Source organism: Schistocerca piceifrons, chromosome X, assembly GCF_021461385.2.
Source record: "Schistocerca piceifrons isolate TAMUIC-IGC-003096 chromosome X, iqSchPice1.1, whole genome shotgun sequence".
NCBI classification, from domain to species: Eukaryota; Metazoa; Arthropoda; class Insecta; order Orthoptera; family Acrididae; genus Schistocerca; species Schistocerca piceifrons.
In genome coordinates this window covers 727,924,635-727,939,938 of record NC_060149.1, presented here as the reverse complement: position 1 = coordinate 727,939,938, position 15,304 = coordinate 727,924,635, and the positions used below count along the sequence as shown (strand labels likewise).

The window sequence follows — 15,304 nt, the reverse complement described above, 5'->3', positions numbered from 1 at the left end:
GCCTGAGTTTTTGATGTGGGGACCGACCCCCAAATCCAAACCACACTGGGTACAAATCAGCAAAAAAGTTTTGACACAACAAAATGAATAAAACTCATAATCATATCAGTAAGTCCAATTATATGCAAAGAGTAATTGTGAGAAGCATCTAGCACAGTTTTAATCTGCCAGGAAGTTTCCTATCAGCACACACTCCACTGCAGAGTGAAAATCTCATTCTTGAAACATCCCCCAGGCTGTGGCTAAGCCATGTCTCCATAATATCCTTTCTTCCAGGAGTGCTAGTTCTGCAGTGTATTATGAGATGCTCACACAGAAGATGCCACAATATTATAGGAGGAGAAGGCATACCTGCCTTACAATTTATAAAGCAATAGACAATATTTGCTATTAATACCGAGAACTATGTAGGTGCACAAGTCATCCTACATGCGTGTCTCATTTGGCTTTTCATGTTTGTAAACACAGAGCAATAATGGATAGGTGGTTGCGTAATGACCAAGGTCAATGTTCACACAGAGTATGTCCCATGTGGCTGATGCAATGGCTTTGTAATTTTATTTTTTTATTTTGTATTATTTTTTGATAGGAATAAGGGAAAGGAAAGACTTCATTTAATTTCTATAATAATGGGTAAGGTCACCGACGAGTTTAATTTTTTTTTACAATTGTCAGCACCTTTAACCCACACTGACACAGATTCGGATTCATTTATTTTACGATGTCATCCTACATGGTCCATCAGTGTTCTGTGATAGGGTTCTGAACTTTACTATTAGCAACAGTGATACTTTTCAGCAAGGTAGTGCAGGCAGTGATTTTTTAACTAAATTTATTTATATAATACTGTTATAATAATTTTTGTGCACTTTTGTTGCAAAGAATAATACACTGATAACACAAAACACCATAACCACTGCCCACTGTGATTCCGAATGCCCCCTGGTGACATTGTGAGCACGTGATGTGGTAAGAAAAGTACTCATATATAAATAGGAAATCATTCTAGCAACAACACAATCTGCAAATGGGGAAATTCACTGACATAAGTAACTTTGACAAATGATAGATTGTTATGGTCCTGTGCCTGGGAATGAACATCTTGGAAATGGTGAAGCTGGTTAACTGTTAACTTGCTACTGTTGTGAGCATTGTGGAAAATGGTTGAAGAATGAAACCATGAGTAGGTGATAAGATGTTGGACATCTACACCCCATCACAGAATGTGGATATCAGAAGTTTGCCCACTGCACAAAGCAAGACAGATGTGGGACATATCTGATGACAATGTTGGTGCAAGCACAAGTGTTTTGGAGTACAATGCATAGCATATATTGTTGAATATAGGGTTGTACAACAGATTATCCCTATATATTCCCAAGTTGATCCTACAGCAACATCAATTATAATAGTCGCAAATATCAGAACATTTAGATTGGACTGTGGATCAATAGAAACATGTAACATGGTCAGATGAACCATGTTTTTTTTTTTTTTACACCAAGTTGATGATTGTGTCTGAATATGCTGTCATACAGGTGAATGGCTGCTTGAAAAGTGCACCAGATCCTGGGTGCAGGACATTGGAAACAGTATTATGGTATGGCAGACACTCACATTGGTTTCCATGGGACCTGGTACAATCAAAGGCACTATGTCATCTGTGGACCACGTCAAAATTATTGCAGATACTTGCATCTGTTCATGTTTGATGTCTGGAGGCAATGGCATTTTTCAGTAGGATAACTACACATGTCACAAGGTCAGAACTGTGCTACAGTTGTTTGAATAGCACAATAGTGAATCCTCATTCACATCTTGGCCATCAAATTCACTTTATCTGAACCCTACGGAACACATATGGAAAGCTATCAAGTGCCAGCTCTGTGCCCACAAACCACTGATCCAACCCCACATATTTCTAGAACCTATCCATGAGTTGACAAAGCCATGCTGTGCAGAACCACTGCTGTATTGTGTTCCAAAGTTGGATAAACAAACTCTTCAGCAATTAATCATAGCGTTTTGCCCATAAGTGTATGTACTATTTCCTGAAATATCATGTTCTATACTTTATATAATATGATTCTGCAGAATTTACATATCAGTTTAATTAAAGTAATAGTTATTTTGATCAATTACTTGCAATTATTGAGTTTTAATCATCACACTCTGTTTTGTTACAGGCATACATAGGCATTGGTTGGATGCTTGTTTCTGTGTTGTTTTACTTGTCATTTGTAATGCCAGCAACAATGGGTCAAGAAAGCTACAAATATGATCCACTAGATGCAGCGAACTATGCTGCATTTGCTCCTATTGGATGGTGTTTGTGTTTTATGTGGATAATATTTGTATCATATGTAAACCAAGGAGGTAAGGTCCTTTTATATGTATACATATAAAAATTTTCACATCCTCATCAATTATCACTTCTGTATATTTAATTTGAATCTCATTCTGCAAAAAAGTACAGGAGAGAACTGAACTAACTTCAGTAACGTATGTTACATGATTTGAAAATGAAACAAAGACACATACATTATATGTACAACATAGTACTTATTCATGATTATTTTTTCAGGTATTATGGGGAGCATTCTCTCATGGAAAGTATTCTTAATATCAACAAGGATATCATATGCAGTGTATCTTACACAGTTTCCAATTTTCTTTTACAATGTTGGAACAACAAGACACACTGACCAATATAGCATTCGACTACTGGTAAGCTATAAAATAATAATAAAATAACACATAATTTGTAGCACTCGGTGTGTGTGTGTGTGTGTGTGTGTGTGTGTGTGTGTGTGTGAGAGAGAGAGAGAGAGAGAAAGAGAGAGAGAGTTTAAATGTAGAGTCAAAATGTAAGTAAAATAAAAGGATCTAGAATAAACCAAATGTTTACAATACATATCATGTACATTTATTTTCCATATAAGGCTGACAAATTTATACACTGAGGTGATAAAAGGCATGGGATAGCAATATGCATATATACAAATGGTGATAGCATCACACACACAAGATACAAATGGCCAGTGTTTTGGCAGAGCTGTCATTTGGGCTCAGATGATTCATACAGGAAGGTTTCTGACATTATTATGGCTGTACAATGGGAATAAACAGGGTTTGAACATGGAATGGTAATTGGGGCTACATGCATTAGCAATTTCATTTTGGAAATTGATAGGGAATTCAATATTCCAAGATCTACAGTGTCAAGAGTGTGCCAAGAATACCAAATTTCATGAATTACCTCTCACCATGGACAATGCGGTGGCCAATTTCCTTCACTTAATGACTGAGAGCAGTGGTGTTTGTGTAGAGTTGTCAGTGCTAACAGACAAGCAACAATGTGTGAAATAACTGTAGAAATCAATGCGAGATATATGACGAATGCACCCCTTAGGACAATGAGGTAAAATTTTGTGTCAGTGAGCAGACAATTGAAGCAAGTGCCTTTGCTAACAGCATGACATCACCTGCAGCAGTTTTCTAGGCTCATGACCAAATCAGTTGGACCCTAGATGACTGGAAAACTGTGGCCTGGTCAGATGAGTCCTGATGTCAGTTGGTAAGAACTGATTGTAGGGTTCGAGTGTGGTGCAGGCCCCATGAAGCCATGGGTCCAAATTGTCAACAAGGCTCTGTGCAAGCTGGAGGTGGTTCCATAATGGTGTAGGCTGAGTTTACATGGAATGGACTGGGCCCTCTGGTCTAACTGAGCTGGTCATTGGCTGGAAATGGTTATGTTCACCTACTTGGAAGCTATCCAACATGGACTTCATGTTCCCAAACAACGATGGAATTTTTATGGATAACAATGCACCATGTCATCTGGCCAGATCAGTTTATGCACAATATCCTCCACTGGCAACACTTTCGGAATTATGAATGGCTATCCCTGCCACGTTGAGCTGCTTGTACTACCCCAGGTAAGAGGAGGTCCAACACAATATTAGGAGGTATCCCATGACTTTTGTCACCTCAGTGTAGATAAATTCAAGATGTCACATACAAAATTTTAACACATCAGGTTTTCACTGTGTTAATATATGATTTATGCCATGAACACATTGGAACAACATCTATCATTAGATGACCCAGCATGGAACTCTGCAAGGTGTTACAAGTCATGGACCCCCTTTAAGAGGAGGCAGATGCCCATTTCTATTGTTCAATATTACTTTCTGCTTTGTTTCACTTAAGTGTCAAAGATTGTTAGCAACATTTCATATTTATTGATTGTAAGATGTAATTAGCAAAGGATAATACATCTCATTCAGATGGAATAGCTTCTTGAAGTCCAATTTGAACTTGATTACATATATTGTTATTAGGCTTACCTATAATTTCCCTATAAATAAGCTTTTATAGAAATTTAGAAAAAAATTTTAACAGCAAAACTGTGCTGTTTTATCAAAATTTTGCATGCATGGTATAACATTGCATAATTGAATTTGAAATTTGATGTAGCCCCAAACGAAGAGGAAAGGAATATGGTGAAAATTGAAAAAATACTGAAGTGTGTAGGAAGAAGAAATGAGATGGAACTAACTTCTCCATGTTAATTTTTACATGCCTCAATAAAAAGGGAAAAAACTGGTGCAAACTTAGTTATTAAATTATACTATTTGTGAGGGATTTGCATTGAGTAAATGATTTAGTCACAAATCTGAAGGGTCTCATGTTAGTTTCCTATGATATGAATTGTCACTATTTCCATTTATTTTTCATTCATACTGATGATAATTTGTAGTGAAAATGTCACTGTATAATTCTAAGTATTCTCAGTAATTAATTTGTATAGTATGTGACAATACAGGTACAAAAACTTAAAGTATTTTATACCTTACTAGCATTTAGATACCAAAAGTCTTTATCTAGCCTGTGATTCTTTATATTTTGAGATATGGAAATGTCTACAATTACATTTTGTTGAATTTACTTATATTGTTACCATTGTATGTAATTTATTGTATTTACAAATTATTTATTACTAATTAATATTCATAATTCTTTTTTCAGTTTAATGCAGCAGAAACTGCAGCCATTGTTCTTGCTTCAGTTGCCCTTACATTGTTCATAGACTTGCCATTCCAAAATATTAGAAATGTTCTACTGAAGAAAAAGAAGTCATGAAGATAAATTTGGTCATCTCTTTTATGTTGTAAAAAATTTAATGCATTAATGCAAATCGTTTGCTAGGAAGTGATGAGTGATCCACTTTGAATATTGTATACTGTGATTTAGAAGTGAGTGCACAATATGTCGAAGACTGACAGAAAGAAAATTTGAGTGAGGGTGTAAAATACATCAGCTTATAATGAACAAACAACTGTGAGGAGCTTACCTTAAGACTCTACTCTCCAGTGATGACTGAGTGCTCATTAATAGAATCTTTCTATATTCCAGGAATGAAAGCAATTAACTAATGACATAAATTGACTGTAATCACCACCAGATGAAGCAATGGCCACACTGATGAATAATATGTATATAGTAACAGAAAACAAATTCTTCAGCTAATGGAACTGTACCTCTGATTTTCAAGAGGTATTGTTATTGCTCACCTGTATATCAAGCCACATGTTTGGCAAATTTCATAAGTTGATGAAGTTGTTGGTTACCAAGCCGTCAGAATGGTCCCCTTGACCAAAAAACAACTGTGATACAAAAATATCAAGGAGATAGCGGCAATCAACTCACTAATGAAATGGATGCCACTTCTTTGACAGCTTGAGTACTGACACCTTACAATCTGGAATATGTGTGCTAGCCACTGCTGATTAAGTACTTTAATCAAACAGTTGTAAGTGATCTTGTCAGTTACTTACATTGATGTTCTCAAGGGAAATACCTTTAGTTTCAAAAGCTGAAAAATTAATTCTTTGTTATTAGATGCTGTAAGAGTGACCTGTTGGTGAACAGAGCTAAAAGATACAGCTTTATTTTTCAAATTATTCTACAAATATATCTATCCAATTGTTGTTCTGTTGCATTTTGCATCATTAGGAAAAATATTATTTATTAGTAACAACATTTTTAGATATATCATTAAGAGCCATTTGCAAATGTAAGTGTGAAGCATCAAAATTCTTGGAAAATTGTAAAGTGACATTGAACTTTAAGAGCTCATATACAAAACAGACAGCAAATGGTGTTTTAAATACAGCCCCATTATTGTTGAAGGAATTTCTCAGGTAAAGATGTTAATACTAAATAAAAAGGATATTGTAAATAAGATTGTAAGTTTCTACTGCAGAAAGACCTGTACAATTTTTTATGTGTATCAAATATAAATTATGTAAAATATTTTATATTTCTTCAGTTTGGTATCCAAACCATTTTATTGTATACAGAAAAAAGAGAGTTTTGCTACTTGAGCAGCAAAAAAACTGATGATTGCCAAAGTAAAGGGGATATAAAATGTAGACTGGCAATAACAAGAAAAGTATTTCTGAAAAAGAGGAATTTTTAACATCTAGTCTCAGTTTAAATGTCAAGAAATCTTTTCTGAAAGCATTTGCCTTGAGTGTAGTCTTGTATGGAAATGAAACTAAGCCAATATGGATTCAGTGAAGAAGAGGTTAGAAACTTTTAAATGAGGTGCTATAGAATAATGGTGAAAATTGGACGGGTATATCTAATAATATATGAGGAAATACTGAACAGAATTGACAAAAAAAATGGCATAACCTGACTAAAAGAAGGGATGAGTTGATAGGACACATTCTTAGACATCAGGGGCTCTCAGTGGGGTAATGAAGGGAAATTTGGGGTAACAATTCTAGAGGGAGACCAAGACTTGAGTACATTAAGCAGGTATACAGGGATGTATGTATTTTGCAGTAGTTATGCAGAGATGTAGAGACTTGCACAGGATAGACTAGCCTGGATAGCTGCATCAAACTGGTCTTCAAACTGTAGACATCAACAGCCACAGGAAATGTTCCAAAATAACAAGGAATAAACATCAAGTTTTAACATATGTGCCAAAGGAGATCTCTTCTGAGCATTAAAAACTATGATTTATAATCTTCAAAGGAAGTGATATGTTAAAGCTTGAAGATAATGCGAACTGCTCCAAAGCTTAAATCTGTTCAAACTATTTTTATTTGATCCTCCCAGATGTGGCCATGGTGATCTATCAGATCAAGCACCAGACTCTGGCCCTGAAGCACCTCAGTCCATTTCCCAATAAGATCCAGGATTTTTCTTCATTCCAGTCCCTCCAGGATGATCCCAGGTCCACTCAACTTGCTATCAAATAAATACTGGGGATCTTTTCTAGGGATAAAAAGCAGACAGGGTTATGGGACCACCACCCTTCCCCACCACTCTCCTCCACCACCTTCTCCCTCCAAGTGTTGCAGTGAAGAAAGCTTATACTCTACCTATAGTCAAGCCAATAGCTAGAGGTCTGCGCGGATAAGAAAAGTGCAATCCGCATCCGCAAGGTCCTAATTCGCAACCGCATCCACATCCGTAGCAATTAATCCGCATCTGCAAGTTCCTTATCCGCATCCACATATATTTAAGTTTTGAATGAGTAATTAATAGCAATAGACAGTAGTACTTAGAATTATGGTATGTAATGACATAGTTATTGTTAGGGTGCCATTTCTGCGACAACTGAACTACTTTTGACTTCTTAAATCACAGGAAGTGCTCTATACCTACTCTAAAGCAGACCATTCCAAACAGGAAAGCATTGGCGCTCCAGAGCACACACAGTAGCGGCTCGGATCCCGTGAGATTGGAAACGCTATTTAAAAAAATAAAATTCAATGTAATAGTATTAAATGACGAAAATACGTGTATAGAAACAATTATATTTCGCTGCTCTTGTGCCAAGGCAGCTGAAAATGATGATGGTTTTAAACTGTTACTAGCACATTACATTGTTTACCGACAGTTTTTTTGGTACTCACTGCTTGGATGTGTCAAATTTTGAAGCCATTCATGTCAGCTGATGATTATATTATAGCTTACACATTCAGTCCTTGTCATTTCCAGGTGAATATATTTACAGTATTAAGCCTACACTGCAAAACGCTGCCACAGCTGTGAAAAAATTAAACTGCCAGCAATAATTGACGTTGTCTGGAAGAAATAACTCGTCTTCCAAAGAGTGACAACAAAATCAGTGGTTACAGAAATTAGGAGTGGTTGGATGAGGTAGCAGTTCCTTAGCACTCACTGCGCCGTACTTGGCCCCCACATCAATAAGAAACTGTGCCATCTCGAGAAACCCAGATCCACACACAACTTCGAATGGTAAAATGTCTTTGCTGCCAAGATTGATAAGTTTTTCTGTTGCGGCTGTCTTCAAATTTGGCGGAACTTCAAGAACTTTCACATCTCTCTTGGTATTTAAATAAGTAATTATGCTACTTTGTCGAGTCTCACACGAATGTTTTAGCAAATTTGAAGTTCTACTTTTGTGTCCAGTGTAGGAATATACTTTTTTACATGCAAAACAAGCCACTATATCTTTTATCTTTTCGTTGCCATCAAATAAGTATGCGAATTTTTTCCAAATTGGCGATTTCAATTTGTTTTCCTTCACTAATGTAAAATCACCTTTTTTTCACCTTACATGAAATTGTATCCATCGATGTGGTGTTCATTTGAAGGAAGAACTCTCACTGATATTTGCTACGATGCACGTTGTCACTCGGTCACTACAAAGCGCTAACTGAAGGCAGCGGAAAATTGCAACAGGCACCTGTCTGGTAGACAGTGGGCAGGTTTGCCACCCAGAGAGCACTTCACAGGCCACACAAAAGACACAGTCGCAGAAACAGATTAGGCGCAGGTCACTTGGGTACAGCTACATCGGTCGTAGCCAGGGTCTGACAACAGACATCCGCTCTACCCGGGCCCAGCAAGATTCCAAGAATGTCAACAGACTTGAAGTTTTCAACTAACATTGCAACATACGTACTAAGCAGATGCCTTGCTCATTATCCGCAGATGACCCGCGGATATCCGCGCCGGTCGTGATTTTATCTGCCAAGTAACAAATACCACGGATATCCGCATCCGCGCAGACCTCTACCAATAGCTTGGTTATGGGCTTGTGCCACAGACTTTACCTAAAGCTCTTACTTCCCAGATATGGGTAATAAATGTGTATTTGATGAACACATGCTAACATTACATTAAATTACAGCCTATGGTTACTTAACTATTAAGAGTTTAAAGAAACTTAGAAAATTATAAACAGTTTTTGTACTCTTTACGGATGTATCAAGCACCAAACATGCACACCTATATGTTGCTGTATGACATACTTAGAAACAGTTGCTGCAATAAGCACATAGTGTTGAGGAGTGAGACAACAATCTTTCCAAATAACTGGACTTTCCAGAGGAATGAAAACATAGAAACAATTAATGTTCCATTAGAGTCTTCCATTCAACACGATTTTTTATAGAAACCTAAAAAACACGAATTTCAAGCAAAAATTTTTGTCTTTCTCAACATGTGAGGTTGCTTTCTTTAGTACTCATGTACATATATGTGGCTCAATGATAAAGTGCCAGATTACAAATCCAAAGGTCTCAAGTTTGATCCCTCGTCAGTCCTATGATTTTTATCCGTCACTTACAGTTATTTCATCCCTCGCAGTGTTTGTTGGTCTGAAAATGCTGAGTTACATTACGGTTCAGAGCCCACATTAAAACTGTAGGTCACTCTATAACTGGCAGGGTACGCCAGTTCAAAGATAAAGGCATACCACCTACAACAGGACCACACCTAGTAAAGCACTGTGGTGTTCAAAACAACTGCTGAACTGATGACAGGTTTGCTTAGTACTCATAATCGTGAGAAAAATCTGTACTTTATAATTAAAAAAATAGTTACTCTGAATGCCTGATATGTATAAAGCTGGTCTGAACTTTATTGTTTTGGATAGCTAGATAATGAAGTTTGGTGTCCTTCACTAAATTAAGCTACCATTGTAATTGTACATTTCATTACCATTTGTATTTTCAGAACTTCACTTAATTTTTTATTGAATTTAAAACCAAACTAAGGCTCATTTAAATATAGGGTAAACAGTAAGAACATTATCTGAAACATTAGCTCAAGACACATCATAGCACTATAGTACTAAGGTCTTGCCTGCCAGGCCTGATGAAGGTGACACAGAAGTTAAGGCACTGGGTTTATGTATAGGAGGTGTGGGACTCAAATTTCCATCTGGTGAACCAGATTTAGGGTTTCCATTATTTCCCTAAATTGTGCAGGGCAAATAGTTCCTTTGAAAATGATGTGGCTAATTTCTCTTGTCCAATCTGGGCTTGTGCACCATCTTCAATGATTTCATCAGTGACAAGACATTAAACCCTAATCTCCCTTGTTTGTCTGAAAATCAAGACAGTGTGATTGTTTCCAAGTGAGCAGGTGGCACTTAACTAAGTTATTGTTTCATATACATCTGCTTCTGCAGGGGTTGGATAAAAATATGGAAACACAAAAACCACAACACATTACATGCCTAATATTTTGTAGGAAACCTGCTGGTGTTCAAAACCACATCTAGTCATCTTGGAATGGATAAATACAGGTCCCATATGGTTTTCAAGGGAATCTTATACCATCCTTCCTGCAAAATAGTGGCAAGTTCAGGTGAAAATGTTGGGGATGCATAACATTCTCACACACTTATCACCAAGGCAGACCACAAAGGCTCACTAATGTTGATATCTGGTGACTGTGGTGGCCGGGAGAGATGCGACAATTCATCATTGTGCTCACAAAGCCAGGATCCTGGATGATGCTAGCTGTGTGAACAGGGGCTCTGTCATCTTGGAACACCGCATTACCATTATCGAACAAACATTGCACCATGGGATGCACATGATCAGCCAAAATCTTTATATAATCCTTAGCAATAATGCAACCTTACAGAGTAATACCATGATATGACTGTCCAAATTATCACCACACTCCTGCCATGTTTCACTCTTTGGATGTAAACTTGGTCAGAAGTTGGAAACAGTGTGAAACAAGGCTCCGTTGCTCTGCAGTCCTGTTATGGGATTTTGCATCACTAATGAGTAGTTTTGGAATCCCAGCTCACCCTGAAATTCCCTGCTTATGGAGCCTCATTTATGTTAGTTTTGTGCTGCTGTGGTTCACAAGTTTGATATTCAGTTCTGCAGTGATTTTGCAGTTGTTGTCCTCTTATTTTTCTTCAGTCTTCTTCAATGACCATCTGTCATGATCACTCAACACACAATTTTGTTCACATTGTTACTTAGCACATGTTGTTTTTCTGCTTTTATTGTATGTTGTACAAATCTTCAATCTTGTGCCTCTGGAAACACCAAACACTTTGACTACCTTGTTTATGGAAGCACCAACAATACGTGCATCAACAATTTGCCCACATTCAAATTCACTTAGCCATGACCTAATGCACTCATAACTACACAGAACACTCTTCTGAACACAGCTACTGCTTGTAACATATTTGGGACATAGCACAGGTATCATTTGTGGTCACATACAACAGCACAACCTGCAGATTTGTCTAGCATATGCATTTATGTTCAAGAATGTTTCTCATTGTGTTTACATATTTTTCTCCAGTCCTCATATATCTACACACATACACCACAACTTACCTATGGTACCCTCTACCATGCACCATAGATAGCTTGTGGGGTCTGCGTGTTGATGTATGGGGATTGGAGAAAAATTGCATTTCATGTTCCACTTGCAAAGAAATTGAGGGAAAAATGGCTGTCTATTTACTTCCTTATGAGCACTGATTTCTCTCATCTTATCTTTGTCGTCATCACACAAAATATACATTGCAAAAATACAATCATTCTGTAGTCAGCTTTAAATGGCAGATCTTTAAATTTTCTTAATAGTGTTTCATGAAAAGAACATCATCTTCCCTCCAGGGATTCCCACTGGAGTTCATGAAGCATCTCTGTAATACACTCTTGTTGATCAAACCTACCAGTAACAGATTTAACAGCCTGCCTCCAAATTGCTTCAGTGTCTTCTTTTAGTCTGACAAAGTGGGGCTTCCAAAAATGTCAGTGGTACTAAAGAATGGGCTGCACTAGTATTTTGTATGTAGTATCCTAAACAGATGAACTGCACTTTCCTAAAATTCTCCCACTAAATCAAAGTTGACAATTCACCTTCCCTATCTCCATCCTTGCTACTCCTTTCATTCCACTAGAGGTACTTTGTGACAATCTGAGGAAAATAAAGGTAAATAATTTTTCAATGGATCCTTTTTATTATATTGTTCAGCCTCAGGTCACACAAATGGTGCCATAATTGGTTTTGCCTTCAAGCAAGTTGCTAGCAAAAGTAGAAAATGGCTATGATACCATCTGTGGGACCAATCACTGAAAAATATTTTAAAAACTGTATATAACATGGTCCCTGCATGCCCATAAGGCTGTGTGCCTAGTCTGCATGAATCCCATCAATATTCCACATTGTTTTCTGTAACAAAAGTTTGTTTAAGAAGAGTAACAGGCAGATTTTCCCTTACTCATTAACTTTAACAAGTGTGATACCAAAGAATATCTCAAAATAATACCTAGCTAGTTTCATTTTATTCAACATTGTTTCCTGTAACAAAACTTCCTTTAATAAGACTAACAGGCAGATTTTCCCCTTACTCATTAACTTTTTGCATTATTTGTTCATTTGATAACTTTTTACCTGCATTCAGTTCTCCATGCAGACACAGCAGTGAATAAATATCATACTGTTACACACCATTAGAGGATTTAAATTTTTATTTTCTTGATTCAATCTGTCACAAATAAGAAATAAAATTATTTGAAAATGTTTACTCCCCCACAATTTGCTCAGTATTATTCAAATGTAAATTGAATAGAGTTGCTATGGAACACTGAAGATCATGACATAAGCTAGCATTTAGAAATTCTCTGGGGAAAACTGAGAAGTAGCCACCACAGATATAAAGAATGTCACCGGTGTATGTTAAAGAAGATACGCATTGGTGACAACTGCAATGGAGAGAAGTTGGAAAACAGCATGATAATGGGAGTGTCAATTACAGAAATTTCGAAATGATGTTTTGTTTCTGTAGATACTACCAACAAAGCACATAAAAATAAAACTGTTTATTTTGGCATTAATGTGTGATTTTTTTGTGGCAATAAATATTTTTCTTCATTATTTTCAACATTCCCACAGACTCTCTGACTCTCTCTCTCTCTCTCTCTCTCTCTCTCTTTCTCTGAACCACAACTAAAAGTTGTTGACTAGGTTATAACTGAGCTGCTCCTATACAGTAATTTTATGTATATCAGTACAGAGTATAGCTAATACTCTTTATTACTAAGATTAGCATACTATCATTGATAATTGTTAATTGTTTGCTGATGCAACATATACCATTTACATGAGTATGATACTGAAAAATGCAAATAATGCCCACAGAAAAGTACTGATATCAGGTAGTGTATTACATGCATTGACAAAAAACCCCAGTGCAAGCAGAATTCCGAACACAAAAACTACAATAGCAATAGAGATGGACCAGAGAAAAGACATTCTTATTGGGCAACATTAGTAATTCAGTGAACAAAATTATTAGGGTGTAGAATGTAAAAAGAAATAATACTGACTTAATTCCCACTAGGGCCTCCACCACTGTGTTTAACCTTTATAATAATGAAATTAATTGTAAGTAGGAGGTTGCAAAAATATTGAAAGAATACTTCCTTAGTGTCACTGAACAGGTGGACTGTAGGTGAGTTCTGGTGCTGTACCATCATCTTAAAATAGGACACTGTCCAGAAGATTTTATGGGAGAGCAAGAAAGTGATACAAGATGTGGTGAACTGCAAATGGGAAATACCTATTGCATCAGAATGGGGAGTTATCCACCACAGGATCCCTTAGGGATTGGTTGTTGGTCCCCATTACTTTCTGATTTATGCTAATGATATGCCAGCAACCATGAATAATCAGTGCAAATTACTAATATTTGCAGATGACACTAGTATGACAACTGAAAAACTGTCAACTAAAAAGATCATTAACATCCTTCCCATGGTCCTCAACAGGTTGACTGTGAAGTCGTTTCTAGCCACCTTAAGTGAGACCAACTTCATTCCCTTTCATTCTACCTATAAAGACCCAAAGCAATTTATAAAAATATACAGTAATGAGTGCCTATATAGAAAGAATGGAGATAAATTTCTGCATCTTCTTTTAGACCACATAATAAATTGAGAATGTCTCACTATCCACAGTGTGATTCTGTTGAAGTTGGCAGCTTTTGCATTAAGAATACATTCTCCCATTGGTGACCAGAAGGAATTCAGAATCATTTATTGAGTATGTCCAAGAACCTTTTGCTGCAGATTGTGTAGGCAGCTGGATGTACTTATATAAATTAATATCATAAACAGTTTCATCTTCTTTCATTATACAGCACTGCATACATTTTATATGTTTTACTGTATTGAATCCAAGTGCACTAACATTGTATTTAAAATACAAAAGTATATTCTTAGAGTGTGCACTCAAGTATTGCATTGTCACACAAAATCTGGAATCAAGTATCAGTTACAAGAGCTGGATCATCAACAAGAACTAACACCTCACACTGAAGGAATGCTTATTGGTCACACAGAAAGGTTCACACAGAGCTGAACTATTTGCATCTACAAGATGCTACAATTTACACATACATAAAATGTTGTAACAAATTTGAATATTATGTAAATAAGTATGTCAAGAAACTTCCAGAAATCACAAATGGTAAATGCTAAATAACTGCATGATGTAAGAAACGAACAGATGATTTGTATGTTGACAGTCAGAAAACAGGATGAGTCAAAAAGGACTTCACAACTTTGGAATGGTATAGAAATTTATTGAGATAACTTACAGAATTAGTAGATGTGTCATTTTGTAGCAAACAACCTCAAGTTTCACATAAAACTGTCAAGTTTTATTTTCATTTGATGTGATTACCATTTGTGATGTGTCAAATATCCCACCGATAACCAATTTCTTCCCACACTCATTGCAACAAATTGGGCATAATTTGTGCAACGGCGGTGTAAATTCAGTTTTTTAGGTCTGTTAAATTGTTTGATGGGAGAGGTTCTTTAGCATATTTTGTGCACAATTTATGCTGAACAGTTGTTGAGAGCTCATTTCATGAAACCAAAACACTCAGTAAGTGTGCTCCATTTTAAATGTGCACTATGCTGATACTCTTGGAGTTGGAATGAGGTACCTGAATCAAACTTGAGGTTGTTTGCTACAAAAT

The 15,304-nt window shown here is 36.5% G+C and overlaps 1 protein-coding gene across 1 annotated transcript in view; it reads left to right on the top strand.

Moving 5' to 3' along the window:
* Positions 1 to 6,318, top strand: part of LOC124722678 (nose resistant to fluoxetine protein 6-like) — a 292,300-nt gene extending 285,982 nt beyond the window's left edge. Inside the window, exons 12-14 of the mRNA XM_047247821.1 lie at positions 2,187 to 2,376; positions 2,585 to 2,727; positions 5,032 to 6,318. Of these exons, the coding sequence (XP_047103777.1) occupies positions 2,187 to 2,376; positions 2,585 to 2,727; positions 5,032 to 5,145 (447 nt within the window). The 3' untranslated portion in view covers positions 5,146 to 6,318. The remainder of the gene's footprint in view (positions 1 to 2,186; positions 2,377 to 2,584; positions 2,728 to 5,031) is intronic.
* Positions 6,319 to 15,304: the final 8,986 nt, after the last annotated feature.